This window comes from Papio anubis, chromosome 3, assembly GCF_008728515.1.
Source record: "Papio anubis isolate 15944 chromosome 3, Panubis1.0, whole genome shotgun sequence".
Lineage (NCBI taxonomy): Eukaryota > Metazoa > Chordata > Mammalia > Primates > Cercopithecidae > Papio > Papio anubis.
Window position 1 is genome coordinate 43,400,566 of NC_044978.1, and position 21,345 is coordinate 43,421,910.

Consider the following 21,345-nt stretch of genomic DNA (forward strand, 5'->3'; position numbering starts at 1 on the left):
GAAAATGGGTATCTGGGACTTTTATGACTCTCAGTGATTCAAACTGTTCACTCCAGAGTTTCTGAAATGTCAATAAAATCCTAGGATTGTCTATCAGTTCTAAGTTCTGTTTCTCCTCTCTTCTCACCTGCCATCTGGTGAAATAAGGAGAGAAATGGGTAAAATTAGGAAACAAGGAGAAGAGCGAAGGAGGCTGGGGTAATTTTACATTGGAAAAAAATCACTCTTGACTTATAGAAATTTCATTTAGGGATAGCGGTAGAAAGAGAGGTATGGCTATATATAAAAAAATTTTAGGCCAGGCGCAGTGGCTCATGCCTGTAATCCCAGCACTTTGAGGGGCCAAGGCAGGTGGGTCACATGAGGTCAGGGGATCGAGACTAGCCTGACGAATATGATGAAACCCCGTCTCTACTAAAAATACAAAAATTAGCCGGGCATGGTGGTGTGCACCTGTAATCCCAGCTATTCAGGAGGCTGAGGCAGGAGAGTTGCTTGAATCTGGGAGGCAGAAGTTGCAGTGAGCTGAGATCCTGCCACTGCACTCCAGCGTGGATGAGACTCTGTCTCAAAAAAATAAAAATTTAAAAATGAAAATAATAATTATATATATATTCTGCATATCTAGTTATTCAATAAATGTGTGAATGGTGTTTCTAGTAGACATTCAAGTGGACATTTGTTACTTGGAAAAGCTTATACAGAATTAATAATAAACTTTAGTTGATTGAAGACTTGGAAAGAAATGACTGATAAAACTATGTTTCCTGAAATCCGAACTGTAGTAGCTTTGTCATATTAAAGTAGTCTTGGGTATAACCAGCAATAGTTGTGAATATAATTTTTTTCGCTCAAACAACTAGATACATGTAAAGATGAGAAAGAGGTCATGAGCTTCCAGTGAATGGTAGACTTTTTGTTTGTTTTGTTGTAGGAAATACACCTCAGGGAAAAACTATGTTCCTTTTTTGTTTAAATGCACTTAATCTATGCCAGCAACTCAGTGGGGTTCTCAGAATAATTGAATATAGGAGACTATAAGAAATCGTTTCTTACTTTGCTTTTTACTAAATTTATTATATTGCTGAAACACTTAATATTTTAATCAATGGATGTTCAGAATGTTCAAACTGAAAGAGGAGGGAAAGGAACTTCTCAGCTTTGGGTTATAGAACCCTGCGCTGATTGACTTGTACGTGAGGCCTCCCCACCCCAACTCCCCCATTTCAACATGCTTCTGTTCACAGTCTAAGACTTGAAGAAGCAGCTTCATTGGCAGAGTAATTTTATTTAAAAAATCTTTCATTTTGTAAAACTCATGCATGAGGAAAGATCACTGCCAAGAAATTGAGGGTCCTTGAAATTGTTACCCAAAAAATATTCCATATGTCCACGTGGACACATCCTGCGTTCAAGTTCTGTTTGTTATTGCATGGATTGGAAACAGAAGAGGGGATGCCCTCACTCTTTTCAGTTAAAGTGAATGTCATCACTTCCCAGCAGCCTAGCTAGATTATGGGTTAATAAGGAGTTCATAGATTATCTAATTTTGTTATTTGTCTTTGTATCATGGGTACACGATTTGGTGTTACTGGGGATCCCTGATTTTGGCATCTGAGGAGTGGAAGGAAAGGTGGGTCATCTCCATCTGTCCCCTCCACCCTCCCCAACTCCCTTTTCTTCTCTCTCCCTCCCTCCCCCACCTTCCACACATTGTACTGTTGGTTTGGGGGCCACCTGGGGCTGGATTGGGATGTACCTTCAGTTTACCTAAGAAGCATTATGGAAATGTGGTGAGAGCCATCACCCCTGTTTCAGAACATTTGTCATTATTATTCTTTCCTCTTCCTTAGAAGGAAATCTTAGTTTAATTCAAAATACATAGGTGCAATGGCCTCTCACAGCAGGGAAAAGAGTTTCTGTTGCCTAATGACTTAAGTAAACAAATAATAACCACCCCCAAGAACAGCAACAAAAAGCCACAAAAATAAACTACACACCATCCTGATTTCAGGCAGGGCTTTCATTTTTAAAAAGCGATTTCTCAAAATGTGCAAAAAAAGAAAAGGCATATAAAGTTGATTCTTAAGTTACAAAGAGATATGTTCTAGAAAAGCTGATTCTGCCTTGAGTAATTTAGACACCAGCATTTCTTTGACCTTCTTTAGGTCAAGGGAAGTCCAAATCGTGAACAAAAAAAATCGTCTTTTAGGTTTGGCCTTATTCTTCTTTTTTGAACAGGATTCAGTGGTTGCCAGGTCATGGTGTATTTAATTCCTTCAAGAGTCCACCACTCGATAGCCTTTCCGCCCTGCAAGAGAGACGTGACACTTGAGGGGGAGGTTTCTTTCATGTGACCCTACGCCCCCAGCACATGCTACACAGCTCCTCTGAAAGGGGACACGATAGAGGGAAGATTATGTCCATTTGCTATAAAGATAAATGTCACACATTGACTGAATTCTCTTTGAAGCTACTGTTCTGTTGCAGCTAAGAATAAAATAAATGGTTTTTATTTTAAAGACAAAGTTTCTTGTAGAAGGCCAACAAGATTCCCAGGATGCCATACTCCTGGTTAAAAGAAATAACAGGGAGGGTTTCAGAGAGAGGGTCTCCAAAACATCTTATTGTACTGAAAAAAATGTAAATATTCTTAGAAGCAAACCTGGTCTCATACAGCTGAGAACTAAGAATATTTCCTGTGGGTCAATACATAGCGGGTTTCTGGCTGCTGTTTTCTTTAATATTTATGTGATGTTATTAAAATTATTGCAAAAGCATACAAAGTCCAGAGAGGGAGATCACCTCTCCTGATACTCCCATTAGGCGCATGGTTATTATAGTAAATCTTTTGTTTGTGACAGTCTCGCTCTATAGCCCAGGCTAGAGTGCGGTGGTGCAATCTCGGCTCACTGCAGCCTCTGCCTCCCCGGTTCAAGCAATTCTTGTGCCTCAGCCTCCTGAGAAGCTGGGACTACAGGCATGCACCCCCACACCCGACTAATTTTTGTAATTTTAGTAGAGATGGGATTTCGCCATGTTGGTCAGACTGGTCTCGAACTTCTGGCCTCAAGTGATCCACCCTCCTCAGGCCCCCAAAGTGCTGGGATTACAGGCATGAACCACAGGGCCCGGCCATAAGTCTCAATCAGCCTTAATCTGAGAATGATGCCACACGTGAACCTGTTTAGAAAATTCACTTTTTAACAAAGATTTTTAGAACTGTCCGTCGTTCATCTCAATTATATTTTTGCAGTGATTTAAACTTAGTATGGCTGTAGATATCAGACTTCTCTGAATATTTACTAGTTAAAATAGGCATTAATAAAGTCTGCATCCATAATAACAGATAAACCCAGGGACATCCATTGCTAATCTAGGTTGTTTTTGTTGCCATGAAATAGCATTTGAGACACATGACAAGGCAATTCTGTTAAAAGATTTAAAATCCATGTGTATTGTTAGGAAGGAAGATGGGTCGTCATCCTACACAGATGTGCACCGGTAGTGTTAGTAGGTCCAGAATGAAGACCATGATAATGCACAGATTATGCAGACCCAGGGTCACCAGGCATCTTGAACTCTTAAGTTTATGGTAAGGTCTATATGCAGAAACTATCCAATTGCAAGTTATGTTGACCTGCTGCAAATCACCACATAGGATTGAACAACAGGAAGTTTGATTTCAAAGCCTACAAAACAGTTACATTTGTTTTTAAAATACCTTTGTGTTAAAGCGGTTAAGCTACTACAACCCTCCATGATTTAAAAAAAAAAAATTTTTTTTAGCCCAATGAAGTTTTGTTGTTGTTTTGGGGATTTATGCATAGGCAATAGGGTAGAGCAGCAAACCAGAAGTGAAGAGATGAGCTGTAATCTCAGTTCTGCCACTAACTAGTAGAGAGACTCACGGCATACCACCTCAGTTTAGTATCCTCATCTGTAAACAGAGCTGGATGATCGGCAAGATCCTTTCCTGTTTTAGAATTCCTTGCTTATATTTACTGCTCAGTGTTTTAAAACTCTGTTTATTAACTCAAAACAAACTTTTTTCCCCCTAATTTTTGAGTTTAATGTTGCTTCTTAAAATTCGCTATCAAGCTTCCCACAAGATCATCTCTGCTTTGGGCAGATCTTGTTCATTATAAATAGTTCAACATATATCACTGTACTTTATTAATGATGTAGTCATACCATATGCATTTTTAATATAAGCTGCTCCAGGTTCATTTTTGGAAATAGCTGAGGTCTAAGTACATGAACATTTATCTGTTTATCCATCCATTCATTTAGAATGTGTATTGGGGCACTATGTGAAAGGCATACACACACTCTTGGCCTAACACAAGTTCCACTGGGACTTACTGGCAGCCTCCTGCATCTTTTCCTTTCATTTCTAGCCCTCATTTCACTTCTCTCTATTCCCTTAACCCAACCTTTTTCATTTAATCTCCTTATGGTCTAACACACACTTATTGAATTATATGTTGTACCTGGCATTGTTTGGGTGCTGGAGACACAAAGGTAAGGACTTCCAGGCCCTACTGCAGCCAATTCCTCCCTCCACTCTTTACTATCTTTTCCATGTCTTTTTTTTCCCTGCTGGGCTGGATTATCCATCAGTATTTTGTCTAGGCTGAGCCAGACCCTACCTGAGCCACACTATGGACTTCTGCTTATGTGTTTCATATTGGCTCCAGTGACAAACTACTATGTTGGGCCAAGCTCTGAACCGTGTATTTATTATGTGATGTTAGTTGTTTAGATTTACATCTGCTCTGATGGTGAGTTTTCAGCTTTGCAGGGCATGTTTAGAGTTTGTTTATTGTCACTACTCTTAATACAACAACTGCTACTACAAGTAGCTTCTATTTACTATGTGACAAGTGTCTTGTGCACATTCATTATTTCTTTTATTCCAATAATATTACTGCCTATGAAGAGAATAGTTATCTCCAGAGGAGCAGATCAGCAGCTATTCATCCCACTGGTTCTCTTAGCATTTGGTGGAATTTAGTGTTGTTCGCAGTGATAATAAGTAGCTAGTGATATACTTGGGAAAAGTTATTTATTAGGCAGTTGTAAACTAGGCAAAATTATGAACATTTCAATCCTGTTGCCTCAAAAGTGTATGGTTCATTCTGAGGAAGTGGTCATATTTCCTTAGGTTCTAACTTTAAGTGAAATTTACAGCTGTCAGTTCCCTGAAAATAGTTTGGCATACGAAATAGAATACAACCTTACTTCCTCCCTTCTTTAAAGTACTTAACAACATCATAAACACATGGAGAGCATCCTACTAAAATATGAAATTTCTTTCTTGAATAAATAAAAATGCAGATGTTATCAGGGGAGATTACTGGCCAAAGGTGAAAATCAATCATGGTACTTGAGTTTCTTTTATCATTTGGTTTCTGTCGTCTTCCTTTCCTGCTGTGATCAGTTAAAAATTTCAAAAATTATCGTAGTGTAGCTATTTGACCGCATTTCTTGCAGTTAGTTTCTCTTCATTGTGTGTTAATTTTTTTCCTAGTCAGTTCAAGTGCACCCTAATTTGTTCCCAACTGGTGTATTTTGTTACTAATTAAAACTAAGGAAGCATAGCTAAATGGATTTATATGAAATAGTAATATGCAGGGTTAAATGTAATGTACTCTGTAATACATTTGAAATAAAGAATTGTTGATTAAGGTGAAGACTGTGGGTCTCAGAAAGAATAGGAAATGCATTGGTCACATTAGGCAAGGCAAGATGTGAGGGGAAGCCGGCGGAGTTCATTTTTTCAGCTAATGCCCTTTTATTGCCTTGCTATGGTGTGCCATGAAATCTCAGGTCAGTGGAAGACATCTCAATTTTTCTCTCCTCTTCCAGACAGTTCTGTAAAATTAGGTAGTTTAGGAATTTGATAGTGGGACATACTTCTTGAAGATGGGGATCAATGACAGCCTGTTTGTTTATCTCTTTCCTATTATTTTGATGTTCTTACAACCCCAAATAGACATTGTTATGATTTTTTTCCCTGTAGTGTATGACAGTAATTTCACGTAGAGGCCTGATTCAGTCCTTTCTCTCCAGTCTGTTGTTCATCATGTAGTCTTCATGATCAAAATGTCAGGGTGGAGGAAATGACAAGGAAGCATAGAAGACAAGAGACATAATTACAAATAGGACTCCAGATCGGCAGAGGCAGTTCACGAAAACAGACAGCAGAAAAGCTACAGGGGGTTAATAAAAATGCTTGTTTATGTGTGTCTACAAGGTGTGCTCTTCCTAGAGTAAAAGGAAACCCTCATTTCCTCTTACTCCCCTAATTACAAAAGGAAATACATGTGGTGGAACACGTCACAAGTAGAATTTCCAGACTTGATTCTTTTTCAAGTTGCATGGTTGAGCTAACCAATAGACCTGTATTAGTAAAACTGCATTTTTAGAACGCTCTAACTTTATTCCAGAACCTTCTGGTTCCATCCATTTGAAGTGTTCCTTTGTATGTAGAGACTCGGTTGACCTAATAAATACATGATGAAATTATTTTAAAGTATACTCTTGGGAATATTTTCTTTTAAAATTAGAAGGGTAATGTGTACATTAAAAAATTCAAATGGTACAGAAGGATGTGAAATGAAAACACAAGTTTCCCTCCTGATTCCTTCCTTTTAATCCACAATCCTTCAGTGATAACTGCTTAGTGTTTTCCTGGGTATGCTTCCAGAAAGTTTTCATGCAAGTAAAAAGATACCATTTTTTGTTTGTTCCATTTATTAATGCCATTCTTCCCATTCCCTCCCTTTATTTTTTCTCAAGTATTTTAAAGCAAATCCCAGACATCATGGTCAGCTTTCTTGTAAATACTTCCATGTATATATCTTCAACAGATAAGGACTTAAAAAAATAACCACAATTCCACTATCACATCTAACAGGAATAACAATTGCTAAATGATATTTTGGAATACCCAAGCTATAATCAGTATTTCCTCAATTATCTGAGAAATGTCCTTTTACAGTTGTTTTATTTAAACAGAATCCAAATAAGCTTCACACCTTGCATTTTTTTGTATATATCTCTTAAGTCTTTATTTTTCCATAACCTCTTCTCTTTTAAAAATGCCATTTACATGTTGAAGAAACTGGGTCATTTGTCCTGAGGAATTCACATGTTATAGATTTGGCTGATTTCATCCCGTTGGTGTGTTTAACACTTTTTTTAAAAAATCAATTGTATTTCCAATAAAGGGCTAGTTATATAGAGGATTGTTTAATTTTTTATAAGGACATTTCACAGATGACATCAGAAGGTACACGGTATCTCCCCCATTTTTAGTAATGTTAAGATTAATTAGTGGTTTTAGGTGTTGTCAACTTGATCCATCCTTTATAAAGTTCCCTGCTAATATTTCACCTAATGGTTTTAGCTGTGACTGATCCCCATTTTTTTAGAAAACAAAAATAGAATCACCCTGGATATATGGTTTTATATCTTGCTTTATCCACCAATGCTAATATCTTGGACATGTTTTTATATCATCGTCTGTAGATCTAGCTCATTTTTAAAAGTGCTTTCTATATTTTATTGTGGGCACATATGCCAAGTCATTTAACTGGTTTTGAAATATTTCTGATTCCTTATGATTAAGAAAGAAATGTCTAAGCCCTTGATTCTGCTTATTTTTACTCCCTGTATCCTCAAATTGCAGAGGCTAGTGTGGCACTGAGCAATGTAAGTTGGTAGACCAGAAGTTTAGCAATAGTGTCACAACAGAGACCCTTCACTTTGAGAACGACTTTAGCTTTATTTGGAGGAGGTAGTTGGTTTGTTTAATTTCTTGAAAGATTGGAGCATTTGCCGTGGCCCCATTGCAGCTCTTCCGAAAGTGGTCAGCAAAGCCCAGTCACCGTGCAGAGGAAGCCAGCACATATTGTTAGTGGCTACCAAAGGGACAGAAATAAAAGGGTCAAAAACCCTGACCTTAAGACCCCCTGATGGCTACACTGGCAGCAGCATCTGCTCAAGCCACAACTAAACAAGTCAGCAGTAGGGATCCAAAAATTTGTCTCCATTGGAGTTCAGAGAGTGAGGTTTATGATAGCTGTTTGGTTTTCAGTATGGAGCGGTGCATTATTCTCTGTCCCATGTGATTTGTTTTTATTTCTCACTGTTTTCCAAGTTCAGGAATTCAGACATGGACTTGAGTCTGACAGTTTCCTTCAGGAAACAAAGCCCCTGCATTCAGGCTTCTCTGACTGTGGATGGTGCCCCTGGGCCCTGAGTTAGGACAGGCCGGGCGAAGCCCCTTTGCAGATGTCTTCCTTTGTGCTGGATGGCCTCTGGAAGTCAGACTTTCACAAGGCAGGATGATCAGATTTCGGAAAATGGAGCCCAGATGAAAGTAACTAGATGAATATGGGTTTCTACCTGAAGAAAAGCAGTACTAAAACTTTCTTATGGATAAAATCTCGGAATTGTCAAGAAAAAACCCCAAATCATTTTTAGTGCTTTTTATATGGCAGTGTATGTGAATTAATGCCAGATGCAATGTACCTTTTTGTTTTCCTTAATGTTCCTTTCTTTCTCCTTCTTCCAAGCCTCAGAAGAGGAAAGTGGAAAGCCTTTCCAGTGTCCAATATGTGGTTTGGTTATTAAAAGGAAGAGTTACTGGAAGCGGCACATGGTGATTCACACAGGTTTAAAAAGTCATCAGTGTCCGCTCTGTCCATTCCGGTGTGCTCGCAAGGACAATCTCAAATCCCACATGAAGGTAAGCCACCTACCGACGGCACCTCCTGGAGAGGCAGGCACAGCCAGGGCTCCTGTACATGGTCTGGTGCAAGTTGACCTCCCTCTTGGCCGAGGGAGGGCGCCTCACTGATGGAGCATGTGGATGACAGTACTCCGTGTAGCAAGGTAGAATTCAACAGAAAGGTGTTAATGTCCACTTTGCAGCCAAGAACTTAAAGGCAGAGAGAACCTTCAATATCCAGATAATGTACTTACTGGAGGGTGGTCCTCTCCTATAGGGGAGCAGCGGCCTGCCTGGCTTGTGTGCTGACGCATTTCTTGGGGCACCCAGAGGCAGGGTTGGGGAACAGCAAGAAGCAGGGAAAGCCAAGTTCAGGAAGAGCTGCTGGACTGAGCACCAAAGAGAGGGCTCTTGAACCTGCTCCCCTTCCTGGAGAGAGAGCCCTTGTCTGTTACTGCCTTACTCTCCAGCTTGCAAACTCAGAGGAACACGCAGAGACACTGTGTAGGAGGCATGAAGACATTGAAGGCACCTGGCCTTTAACTTTATTTAGCCCTGTGAGAGGCTTGGGGGCCCTTTCTAACAAGACTGTAGCTCTCCTTGTGGCTGTCATTGTTTGAGCTATCATAATTCCCAGGATTACGTTTACCAAACATCCAAGGACATAATTTTCAATGTCCTATTAAAAACAACTGGGGAGCTCAAACCTACACTAAACATGTACAGAAGAGTTGACTAGAATCCATGAGTCCCTCTTATGTGAGATGGGGGAAAACTTAGTTAGATGGAAATCTTTTTAGCTGACCCCATTAATGTGAAGGGTTTTGTCTCAGAATCAAGCAGGAAACTCATGGGATCAAAAGAGCATGGGCTTTTGAATTTGATAGACCTGAATTGAAATCTTATTATGCAACTTACTAGCTAAGTGGTCTTGAGCAAGTTAACCTTTAGACTCTGAATTTTCTCTTCTGTTAAATGGGAATGATAATGTTTGTCTGGAAGACTTGTCATTAGTATTTAAAGAGAGAATATTAGCCACATGTCTGACACAGGAATTTTCAATGGAAGTTATTTAATTCTAATAACTATCATTGAGCATCTTAATAGCAATCATATCTTCACTGATAGTTTTGATATGATTTGACTGTTGACATTATTTATAAAGTGTTTCCTTTCCTACCATAAGAAGCATAATGTGTGGACATAATTAAGGTATTTGTTTATTTGGAAATCTTGCGATCTAATCCTTCTAAATAGATAAGTAATCACTCTTCAGAATTATAGCTCTAAAAAAGTGTGACCAGATAGAACCTCTACTGACTTTAGGAAATAGCTTGGAAGATTAAAAAAATTTAAATCCATGATGTAATTTGTTTTCTATCATTTGCCTTTGTCTCCTGGGAGTAGCATGCCCTTCATCTTCAGAATCCATTTAACCAGGAGTTCTGGTTGGCTGAATTTTACTCAGCCGACTTAGTTTTTACTTTAACCCTCCTCATCCTCTGTCACTTCTTCCCAAAGTAAAAACTTATATTTTAAACCTGCAAAGTTGAATTTCATTAGTAGGATGAGACTTCAAAAGAAATGCCTTTAAAATGAAAATTTGTTTTAGTTACTATTTCCTAAGCTGTGTTTAGAAATCAGGTCTGGCAAATTTAAAGCTTCAGCGGGCAGAAAACTTGCATCTAGCCTGACACCTTGTAAGCTTGGTTTCAGCTCGGGGTCACTTAAAACAACCTATTTATAAACCCATGGAAAAAAAGCAGGGTTTTCAATAGCAGGAACTACTGACCCTGAAACTACAGGGAGATAAGTTGGGTGCCTTGATGACACAGACGGCCGGCCATGGCAGTGTCACAGATGAGAGCTGCAAGGGCTTTGCGGGTCGTGGGGTCTTAGAATGCTTTCAGAACAAATCAATAACCAGTACGATAAAGCAGTTGTGTGAAATTACTACTTTATTCAAACTCATGGTGTCCTAACCTGTTGAGCTATGACTTGAGCTTTTGATACGGGAAGTGTGAGAAAAGCTCATGCAAGTTTAATTTTATCAAATGGTATATTCTTTCTTGTCCCTGCTTTCCATCTCACTTATTGGCTGTTCTTTTTTTAATCAAAGCATTCATGATTTTATTTGGTTAAATATACTTTAATTTTGCTACATTTTGCAAATCTAGTCTACCTGGAAATATAATGATTGTAGTCTTATGGGTAGATATCTTCTGCTACATCCACCAGATACTACAAATGTGGATGGACAGACTTGTTTTTTTTTTTTGAGACGGAGTCTAGCTCTGTCACCCAGGCTGGAGTGCAATCGTGCCATCTCGGCTCACTGCAACCTCCATCTCCTGGCTCGAAGCGAATCTCCTGCCTCAGCCTCCTGAGTAGCTGGAACTACAGGCGTGCACCACCACGCCTGGCTGATTTTTGTATTTTTAGTGGAGACAAGGTTTCACCATGTTAGCCACCCTGGTCTTGAACTCCTGACCTCAGGCAATTCACCCACCTTGGCCTCCCGCAGTACTGGGATTATAGGTGTGAGCCACTGTGCCCGGCCGTGGACAGATTTTCTAAATGAATTCTGCCTAAGAAGTGGGGTCAGTATAGCCAGAGATTAAGATCTCAAACTGTATGGTCAGAGAAACCCTAGTTAGAATCTCAGTTCCACCTTAGGGGCTGTGAGACTTTGAAGGAATCATTTAACCTCTCCAAACCTCTGTTTCCACTAATGGAGATAATAATCCTACAGTCTGTCTCATGAGGTTGTTATAAGAGTTAAATGAGATAATGCACATAAAGCACTTAATACAGTGCCTAGCCTGGAGAAACAACATTCAGTAAAGGTAGCTAATACAGTAATCATCCGAAAACCATCTGAATATACATTAATGTTTGTTCACATTTAGAAATAATCAATGAAATGGTATAAAAAATTACTCTAAAATAAATTTTATTCCGTTTCCCTTTTTCGTGATCTGTCTCTAGTGCTGAGAACTTAGAAAAACTGATAAACAAAGGAATATAAAATTGATCCTCAATCCCATCACCCAGAATGATAAATAACCATTATCACTTTGATGTATATTCTTTTATATTGGTATATCAATTTTTTTAAAGAAAAATGAGATTCTACTTTCTTTGTTCAACAAATATAGTACTTACTATATTTGTATTATAGTACTTACTCTATCCTATTATGTCCTAGTCACTGTACGTTCTTTTAGCCCACCTTTCCTTCATAATATATTGTGCAAATGTTTTTATGACCTGCTGTGGAAGGAGCTTATAAAGGCCTCCAGCTTCCTCAGGGTTATCTCAGATTTCCATTAAGTCCTTTAAAATTTTCCTGGATAAGTGAAGATACAGGAATTCAACATGAATTCATAAACTAAAATTGAACAGAAAAGGTGAGGAGGACTGCTAAGACAAAGAACACTGGTGAAGTATTGACAGGAAACTGACCAAGAGTCAGGGTACTGAGTTCTAGTAGTCTCAGGTCTGCCATTTAAGGAGCTGTAACTTCTCGTGAAGGCCCTCACCTGTCCCCCTGGTGGGGGATGCAGTAGAGGTTTCCCAAAATTTCCCCAAGCTCTGAAATACCACAACCCAAGCATCCAGCTGCTACCAAGAAATGGCCCCAGTGGTGAAGAGATGGCCCTAATGATGTAATAGCACCTGATATGGGTTGTTTATGTGAAATGACCAGGGGGTAGGTGAGCCCCTAAACATGGCCTAGAAAGAATGACGTGCTTTAAAGAAGCATCTCTTCATTTTAGTAGACTAAAAGGGTCTTTAAAGCAAATGTCAAGCTAAAGAGAATAAAAATTATGACAGAAAAGGGCTCGAATGTCAGGAGAGAAGGGGGAAAAAACTGCAGTCAGAGGATAGAGCTAATACTTCTCTCAAAGGCCAAATGTGATATATAGTCCCTTTGGGAAGGTGTAGCTCAAAAAAAAACTGTTAAGTGCAAAAGTCAACAAAATACCCACTGTTTTTCCTTTAAAGCTTCACTAATTTGTCCGTAACTAAATATAACAAAGCCAGGATCTCGTGGAAAAGAAGTCACATAAAATACATGCACACAGACTGTTTTTAATCCAGGGCTCCCTTTTGATTTTAGAACTTGGGCTCGCGCTCTGTCCTTTTCCTCCTTCCAGAAGCTGCTTCCGGAGCTTCTGTTCTTGGATTAGCTCCTCTCCTCTCCTGGGCCAGTAGATGTAAGGACACTTCTGAAATGGATCTGCCCCACTGCACTGCTCTCAGGGACGATGGAAGCTCTCTGCCTCGTGACCTTTACCACCTGGTTCTGGGGCATGCTTTTGGCAGCACCAGTCAGGGTCCTGTGGGACTGTTGGTTGGAGGAGATGGTGGGGATTCTGTGGGAAAGCAAATGAAATGATCAGCTCCCAGTGAAATCCCTTTGTTGTGAAAGAACAGAAAGGGGTGATGTTAACAGCTGGTGACAATCGGTGTGTTTCCCCACCCCCAGCACACCACCCCAGCAGAGGAAAAGCCTTTTCATGATAAGACTTTGCCTAACTGGGTTTAAGTGTATATGGCTATTTCTGTTGAGAAACTCATGCTTTGGGGGACCCAGAATCTCTTCTGTTGTTTTTTTCAAAAAGCCACAGTGGGGTGCTGTAGCGACAGGATCTCACCATTAACTTTTAATTTCTTTGCTTTTGTTGGTCACTTAACATTATTTAAAAGTATGTTTTGGCTGGTGAATAATGCTTTTGGATTGCATTCAGAATGCATAAACAGCTGTTGTAAAACTTGCTCTCTTGGAAAGGAAACCTACCCAGAGGGGCCAGGTGGCTCAACGGATTAACCCGTGAGCCTTTAACCTTGGTGAGACCTGGGTTCGAGTCCTGCTTAGGTCACCCCTAAAAGAGGAGGTGTCAGTTTTGTTTTGCTTTTGGATTCCAATCACTTACTTGTTTGTTCGGATCACACAGCTCCCCAAATCATTTGGCCCACATCTACACAATTGGCAGTTTCTACTTAAGGGAGGGCCAGTCCTGAAATAGCAGAGTGTAGCAGGTCAGCACTAAAGTGCATTGGCAGAGATGAATGGGGAAGTTACAAGCTTATGAGCACCTGCCAGCTCAAAGCCTGGCTCAGGCCAATGCAATGATTTCCTCACTTTTTTAAGCACTAAATTTGGTAGTGACAGGAAGAAAAAAGTTTCTCCCAATTTTTACAGGTATCGTGTGCATGCAAGACTGGAACTGGATTTAAAAGTCTGCATTCTTTCATTGCAGACGTCAGAATCTGGAGCATGATATTATAGCCATGTTTAGAAAAATTGGTTTCCTCTTGCTCAGAATACTTGGTGAGGGTCAGACCTTGGTTTTTCTCCTACCTTGCTTTTTTCTTTTTTGTATGTAATTTCGCTCAATCCATTTATTCTGGGGCCTCAATTTCTCTGTCTTTGAAACGGGAATACCCTGGAGACATTATTTTCTACATTCTTAATTATCTAAGAGCAGCATTTTGAAAATTGAAATTATGTTTGCAAAACATAACTAATTCTCTGGGTAACAAAAAATTGGATACATGCAAAGTGTCATTATTGTGAGAGGAATTACTTGACAGGTTACCTCTTTTGACCCCCAATTAGTAATTATGTAAGTTTGGATTGTGCTGGGTTCATAATACTTTCTCCAAAGACATCAACTGAGATCAGATGACTAGAATATTGGGATGCTACCCAAAATAGCATCCATTGGCCGGCTGCATCCTCAGTTGTGAGTGTGGCCCTTATAATGGACTCTTAACCTATAGGGACCCACTTTATGTTTAGGGATTGGCCTCATTACCTGGAGTCCCGTAATGAAACGCTCTGCGGTACAAAGGCCAGCCCTTTGCCCGGTGAGGAAATGATTGATGAATAGTTTGGATCTACAGCAAGGCATTTTCCATAAATGCACGGTGGCTAGCTCATTCTTCTTGCTTCTCCGTCAGGTTCATCAGCACCAGGATCGGGGAGAGACCTTTCAGTGCCAGCTGTGCCCTTTTACTTCCTCACGCCACTTCAGCCTGAAACTCCACATGCGTTGCCATCAGCACTTCCTGAGGACAGAAGCCAAGGTGAAGGAGGAGATCCCAGACCCAGATGTCAAGGGATCTCCCCACCTCAGTGACAGTGCCTGCCTGGGGCAGCAAAGGGAAGGAGGAGGGACAGAGCTAGTGGGGACCATGATGACGTCTAACACTCCAGAGAGGACTAGCCAGGGAGGGGCTGGCGTCTCGCCTTTGCTGGTGAAGGAGGAACCCAAGGAAGATAACGGCCTGCCCACCTCCTTTACTTTGAATGCTGCCGACAGGCCCGCCAACCACACAAAGCTGAAAGACCCCTCCGAGTATGTGGCCAACAGTGCGTCAGCATTGTTCAGCCAGGACATCTCTGTTAAGATGGCGTCTGATTTTCTCATGAAGCTGTCAGGTACTTGAATAGGGTTGTATTCTCTCTCTCTCTCTCTCTCTCTCTCTCTGTCTCTCTCTGTGTCTACCAGTATTTTCATTTGTAAAATAAGCTGGTAGAACTAGATGATTTCAAGGTCCCTTTAAATTTGGATAGTCTGCACTTCCATACGTTTTCTCCTTGACTTTGTGTGTGTATAATCCTTTGGAAGTAGTATTGCTTTGGCTTGGGTCTCAAAACAGTAGAGATTGTTGATTTGCTTCTGGTTTTTTTCCCCTTGATGAGTTCTTACTGTAGGTGGGAAAGGTCACATGGTAAGCCAGGCTTGTGTCAGTTGCTTGTGTGACCTTGAGCCCTGTTTAACATGTCTCTTCTGCACTGGACTTGTATGGAATACCTCATTTTGGCATTATTCAAGTTCTTTACTGTCTTAATTTATAAGATTTTTAAAGGACATATATACAAAGACTACTTTTAGGAATTATAGACTTCTAAAATTTGAGCAAATGATAACTGTCTTTAAGAAGTTTTTCAGGTTTTTTTAAACGAGAAATTTTTTTATTATGGCAAACTATATTTAACATAAAATTTACCATTTTAACCATTTTAGGTGCACAGTTCAGTGACATTAAGTACGTTCACATTGTTGTGCAAACCATTACCACCATCCATCTCCAGAACTTTTTCATTCTCTCCAACTGAAACTCATTAAACAACTCTCAGTTCACCTCTTCCCCCACAGGCCCTGGAGACCACAACTTTATGTCTTTGAATTTGACTACTCTAGGGACCTCATGTAAAGTGGAATTTAAAAACACATTTTTAAAAAAATTTCTTTTTTAAATAAAACTGTCCTGATCCATTTGGGAAAAAAAGATGGAGTATAAATTATAAAGATGTATTCTTATTAGTTGACATTACTTTCTATCACCATCAAATTGTACATGATGTTTCCTTTTTTATCATTTTTTCCCCAACATATTTGATTTAAGTTGTGGTGTTGAACAGGGACATCAAGGTCTTAGGTCACTCTGTTTTTCCTGTCATTCTCTTTTGGAATGAGAAGGTATGTTGCAAGATTGTGTGGCTACTCATTATGCTTTTAAAAGTATGATTTTTAAGTTTTAAAGGAGATGTAGGGGGTGGGGGAAGGTCGGTGGAGAATTGGTTCTGTATTTCAGTGAAGATGGCAGTTCCCACCATGATTTCCAAATGCCATGTCAGCTCTTTGGAGATTGACAATACCCTTTTAAATGGAGAATAATTGGTCACTGCCTTCCTTTAAATGGACTGTGAGTTGCATTTCACTAAATGTCATTGCCAGGTGAATTAGAGGTTCAGCTCCACTCTGAAGTCCCTTTGCTCAGGGACTCTTCAGTCGGGTCTTTTGGAATGTCCCCCTCACCCCAGATCTTTGCTCCTCAGGAGTGGGAGACACTAGTTGGGACAAATGAGGAAAGGTAGGGGATGGAAAATGAGATGTCCCAGAAATGAACCAAGTAGGCAAAGAGCAGGGAATATAACAGTGAAGCACACTAGCTGGCAGTGAGCGTGAGGGGGCCCTGTGCTGGAATCGGCCAAGTTTCTGACTGTGGCTCTAAAGAACACTGGCTTCTCTGCTCCTCATCACCCCTCTCCCCCGACTTCTGCCTCTTCTATTCCAATCGAGGAGAAAATGTGATTTTTAGAGACTTTGAGTTTTACATTTAAAAATTTTTGAGCAGGTAGGAAAATGCATGTTTTCATGCATTCCTGTTTGCTGTTCTGATCCTTTAGGATTTCACCTCCAGGGGAACTCTAGTTTTTCCTTGATTGTCCTCCCTGCCACCGTGATAGCAAAGGGGGCTCCTTTTATGGGCCCTTATAGTGCAATCCCCAGGGAAGGAATGCAAATGACACATTCACATCACATAGCTTCGAAAGGGGGACGTTTCCTTACCTAACAGACAAGGGCAATCTGAGTGGGGGTGAATTACTCTGAGTAAGGTGTTACTCCCTTTACTCCATAACTCCAGGGATGTTTCAAAATCTAGAGGAAGGTGAGTGGGAACAGGGAAGGTTTGGTCTTTGGATAAAACCCTTGTGTATGATGCATGGCTCCTGCTGGGTTCAGCTCTGAGTGCCCACATTACACTGTAATTAGCTCCAGACCCAATCTCAGGGAGCATAAGATAAGGCTGCTTGGAGTCAGCACTGCAAGCAGCAGAGACACAAGGGGAGAAGCCAATTGATAGGTTAGGGGGAAGAATTGCTCATCAAAGCCTTGTATTGTGATCTGTGTTTTCAGTTAGCTATTGATGAGGAGTTGCTTATGGTTTGGCAGTCAGAATATTTACTGACTGATGAATTGGCGTAAGAAAACAGATAACAAATGCACACACTATTTATGCAAAAGACCCATGCGGCTATTTTATGGTGGCTTACTGGAGGTCCTGAAACCTGACTTGTATGCACTGTTACCTAGCAACCTGTTATAAAGTCACCGGGGAGTGAGATGCATCCTTAATTTTTTTGTGTGTGCATATTTGGATGTAAATGTAAACTTGGTGACAATGCAGCTCAGGAGAGGAGAAGATGTGTTAAAAGGAAAGGAATACATTTTCTGGAGCGATTTTTTTTTTTTTTTTTTTAATTTTACTTACCCTCTGGTTGGTCCGGCCATGCATTTGATAGCTGCTCTCACTGTGGTGCCCTACCTGGCTGCATCTGTGGTTATGATTTAGGGACAAAAAGGCCAAATCCCAGGGAGCTGCGGCTCAGTTTCTAGCTCTTCCCGTCATCAAATGTAGTGAAGTAGTGGCTAGTTTGGGGCCTTGTCCCTTGGCGTTATAACGGCGCCATTGTTCTTGCACTGAATTTTTTCGCTGGGCTCTGTCCGTGCACCTGCTGGTACTGTAGGGTGCAGCTGTTTGTGGGCACTGAGTCTGTGAATCTTTGTGCCAGCCAGATCACTGTCTGCAAAACTGGAGCACAGTGACAAATTCAAGCGTGTAGACACCTACTTGTTTCCAAAAGAGAGAAAACACTTGATGCTTTCTTGCCTGGTGATTAAGGGGCGTCTTTCTTGCTCCTTCAACTAAAACTAAGCAGAAAGATGATTGAATGGAACCCAGTCGGATTCAAAGTCAGTAGATAGAATACTGTTTTAAATGGGCTCTCAATGCCCCCCAGCCCTACTCCTGTTAGAGGTTTCTTAACGTGTATGATTGTGAAATAAAATCCCTTCTCCAGACTATCAGCCATTCTTCCGACTGAGCCCCCACTTAACACTGCTTGTATGGGCAGCTTTCTGGGCTGACAGAAAAATGAATTTTTTAGATTTCACCCACAGCTTAGACTGAGGCAGACCTGAGAGGGCTCCTGGCCCGTATGTTCCAGCAGCTCTTTCCTGGAAGCCAGAAGGCATATGCAAATCATTGCATGTCAGGGCAGGTGAGCCAGTGGTCACGTGGCTAGGGTGTTCAGGGAATAGGTGCTCACCCGACTGTGGAGAGCTAAGTTCCTGCTGATTCTGTGCCTTGTCGCCCATAGCCAGCAGCAGTTCTTAACCTCGGCTGCACATTAGCCTTGGCTGGGGAGTTTTTCACAAAATGCCAGGGCCCAGAAATTATGATTCACTGGGATAGGCCCTAGACATTGGTATTTTCTTTAATATCTTCAAATGATTTTAATGTGCAGAATGATTTTAGCGTGCAGCCAGGGCTAAGGACCACTGATGTGGAATATAAACTTGGTACCTGGTACAGTATTTTTTGGTACAGCTATGGTTTTCATCAGTGCAGTTTTGTTCTCGTGGTCTCCACCCTAGACCATGAAACGGGGCATGGTGGTATGAGATAGGCCTGTGGCGCTCACTGTTGGTCAAGGTTGACATGAAAGAGAGGGCTGGGTGAGTTGTGTTCATGGAGCCCCCAGGTGTTTCCTTGGGGGGCCTCCTGACAGGGGAGTTTCTCCAGCTAAAAAGTCTCAAGATTCAGTGCAGAGCACTGAACGATGGGAGGGTCATCGTTATTAGAAGACTGATTAAAAGTTGCCTGCAACAACAGCCTTACATCATTTCTTTTTCTGAAAACTACACTTTTCAAGATATAAAATTTAATTCTAAGTCTCCAAATTATAACCAAGCAGTTGACAGAAACTTGGCACTTCACTTGTTGGCTGGGAATATCTTTTTGTCCCTGGTTTTCCAAAATAAAAGATATGTCATTTCAACTATTTTTAATTTGGAAGCCAGCAAAAATTGTTGTGCTGTCTCCCACATTATATTAATTTCGTAAAATTGAGACCAAAATAATTTTAACTAGGAGAGATGGACTTCTTTAAAGCAGCAACTTACTTTTAGCCTCACAGAGACAGTTTATGAACAAATGGATATAAGCTAAACTGTTTCTGACTTATTAGTAGCTCATCCATTAAACAGCAAAGGTGTTCACATATAAATGTAGGGTGTAGGCTAATGTGTTTGTGTCATATACTGTAGTCTTCCATCGGCCTTTGTTCTACAGCTTCCATCGATTTCACACGATTTTAAGCCTCTGTAGTTACAATACAGTTTTTGTATAAATGGTAGCTCCCAATCTTGCTTTACCTTTGTTTGTGCTGCTGGAGAAGGAGGGATGGGAGATGCCCATTGAACCCAGTCATCCTCATTGCCCAGTGGCTCTGATTGCCTTTCTGTAAAGGCAGTCATCTCAACAAATGAGCCTTCTTCCAAGTAAATGCCATCCTTGTGTTATTCACACCCTACGATGGCCGTGCCAACAGCCAGGGGGCTCTCCCACTCCCCACGCCTGGGCATGCCTTCTCCAGTCAGGTGATTTTTGACAGTCTCCCTTTGCATTTTTAGTTGGGCCCTTCCTTTTAACCCTGCCTTGCTTTTCTGGTGATGGCCCCTCACTGATCCTGTGACAAAAATTCCTCATGTGAGCAGTGCATTCAGGGGCCTTATATGTGTAAGCAGCTTGAATGCCCTTTTGAAATTCTCGACTTTATTGAACTTGGTGATTCATATGAGAGGAAAAGTGTGACTCTTTCTTATTTTTCAGTGACTTGCCAGTCATGAGACAAGCACTGACCTGAGTTAAAGAAAGGGGCAGGTGGGATTATAAGTAAGTGGGACCTGGAGGATTATAAGTAAGTGGGGCCTGGAGGATTATAAGTAGGGCCTGGAGGATTATGAGTAAGTGGGGCCTGGATTGCTTACACACATAGGTGTTGAAACTTGCATGGACAGAGTTCTTATGCTAGTTACTCATTGCTTATTATTTTTACTTTATTTAATACTTGCTCACTCCTTTGAGCCTCGTGGCGATGCCATAGTAGGTGGTATAAGTATTCCTATTTTACAGATGAGGAGACTGAGAAATGGAGAGGTTAGGAGTCTTGCCCAGGTTAGCACAATGAATAGGTGGTGGAACTGGGATTCTTTTTTTTTATACGGAATCTGGCTCTGTCGCCCAGGCTGGAGTCAGTGGTGCAATCTCAGCTAACTGAAACATCTACCTCCAGGGTTCAAGCTATTCTCCTGCCTCAGCCTCCCGAGTAGCTGGGACTAAAGGCACCTGCCACCACGCCCGGCTAATTTTTGTATTTTTAGTAGCCATAGGGTTTCACCATATTGGCCAGGCTGGTCTCGAACTCCTGACCTCGTGATTTGGCTGCCTTAGCCTCCCAAAGTGCTGGGATTACAGGTGTGAGGAACTAGGATTTCAGGCATGAGGAACTGGGATTCTGATCCAGGCATTGTGGTTCCAGGATTCTTTTCCCCAGGCTCCTTACCCCTAAATTACAGAAAGTAGCAGGAACTTGGCTCTGTTCTCTGCCCTTCTTGTGTGTTGTGGAATTAGCCAGAATTTCAGCATGTTCTGGATGTTGTTATGTCAGACAACTTTAGAATTTGTGTTAATAGTTTTAGGCATCTTAGGAATTATTTAGTACAAATAGAGCAGTAAGAGTCGGGCCAACTGATATTTCTGTAAAGCTTCACAGCGTACGGTATATTTCTAAATACATCATTTCATAACAAGCATGTAGATGAGAAAACCAAGACTTGGGGTAAATAACTGTAAAAGAGTCATGACTGGAATCCAGACCTTTCTTTCCTGACTGTGCTAGATAGAGTGTACCTAGTTCCAGAATTGCCATCAGAGTGATTTTTTATCTTGATAGGCCCCTG

The 21,345-nt window shown here is 40.9% G+C and overlaps 1 protein-coding gene across 13 annotated transcripts in view; it reads left to right on the top strand.

Moving 5' to 3' along the window:
* ZNF827 (zinc finger protein 827) overlaps window positions 1–21,345 on the top strand; it is a 174,621-nt gene that overhangs the window by 38,300 nt on the left and 114,976 nt on the right. For all 13 annotated transcript variants that reach the window (XR_004182667.1, XM_017959093.3, XM_021938833.2 and 10 more), the window contains exons 3-4: window positions 8,586–8,758; window positions 14,711–15,191. Coding sequence is in view for 12 of the 13 variants with exons in the window: in XM_017959093.3 (XP_017814582.1) it covers window positions 8,586–8,758; window positions 14,711–15,191 (654 nt within the window). In the remaining variant the exon portion in view is untranslated. The remainder of the gene's footprint in view (window positions 1–8,585; window positions 8,759–14,710; window positions 15,192–21,345) is intronic.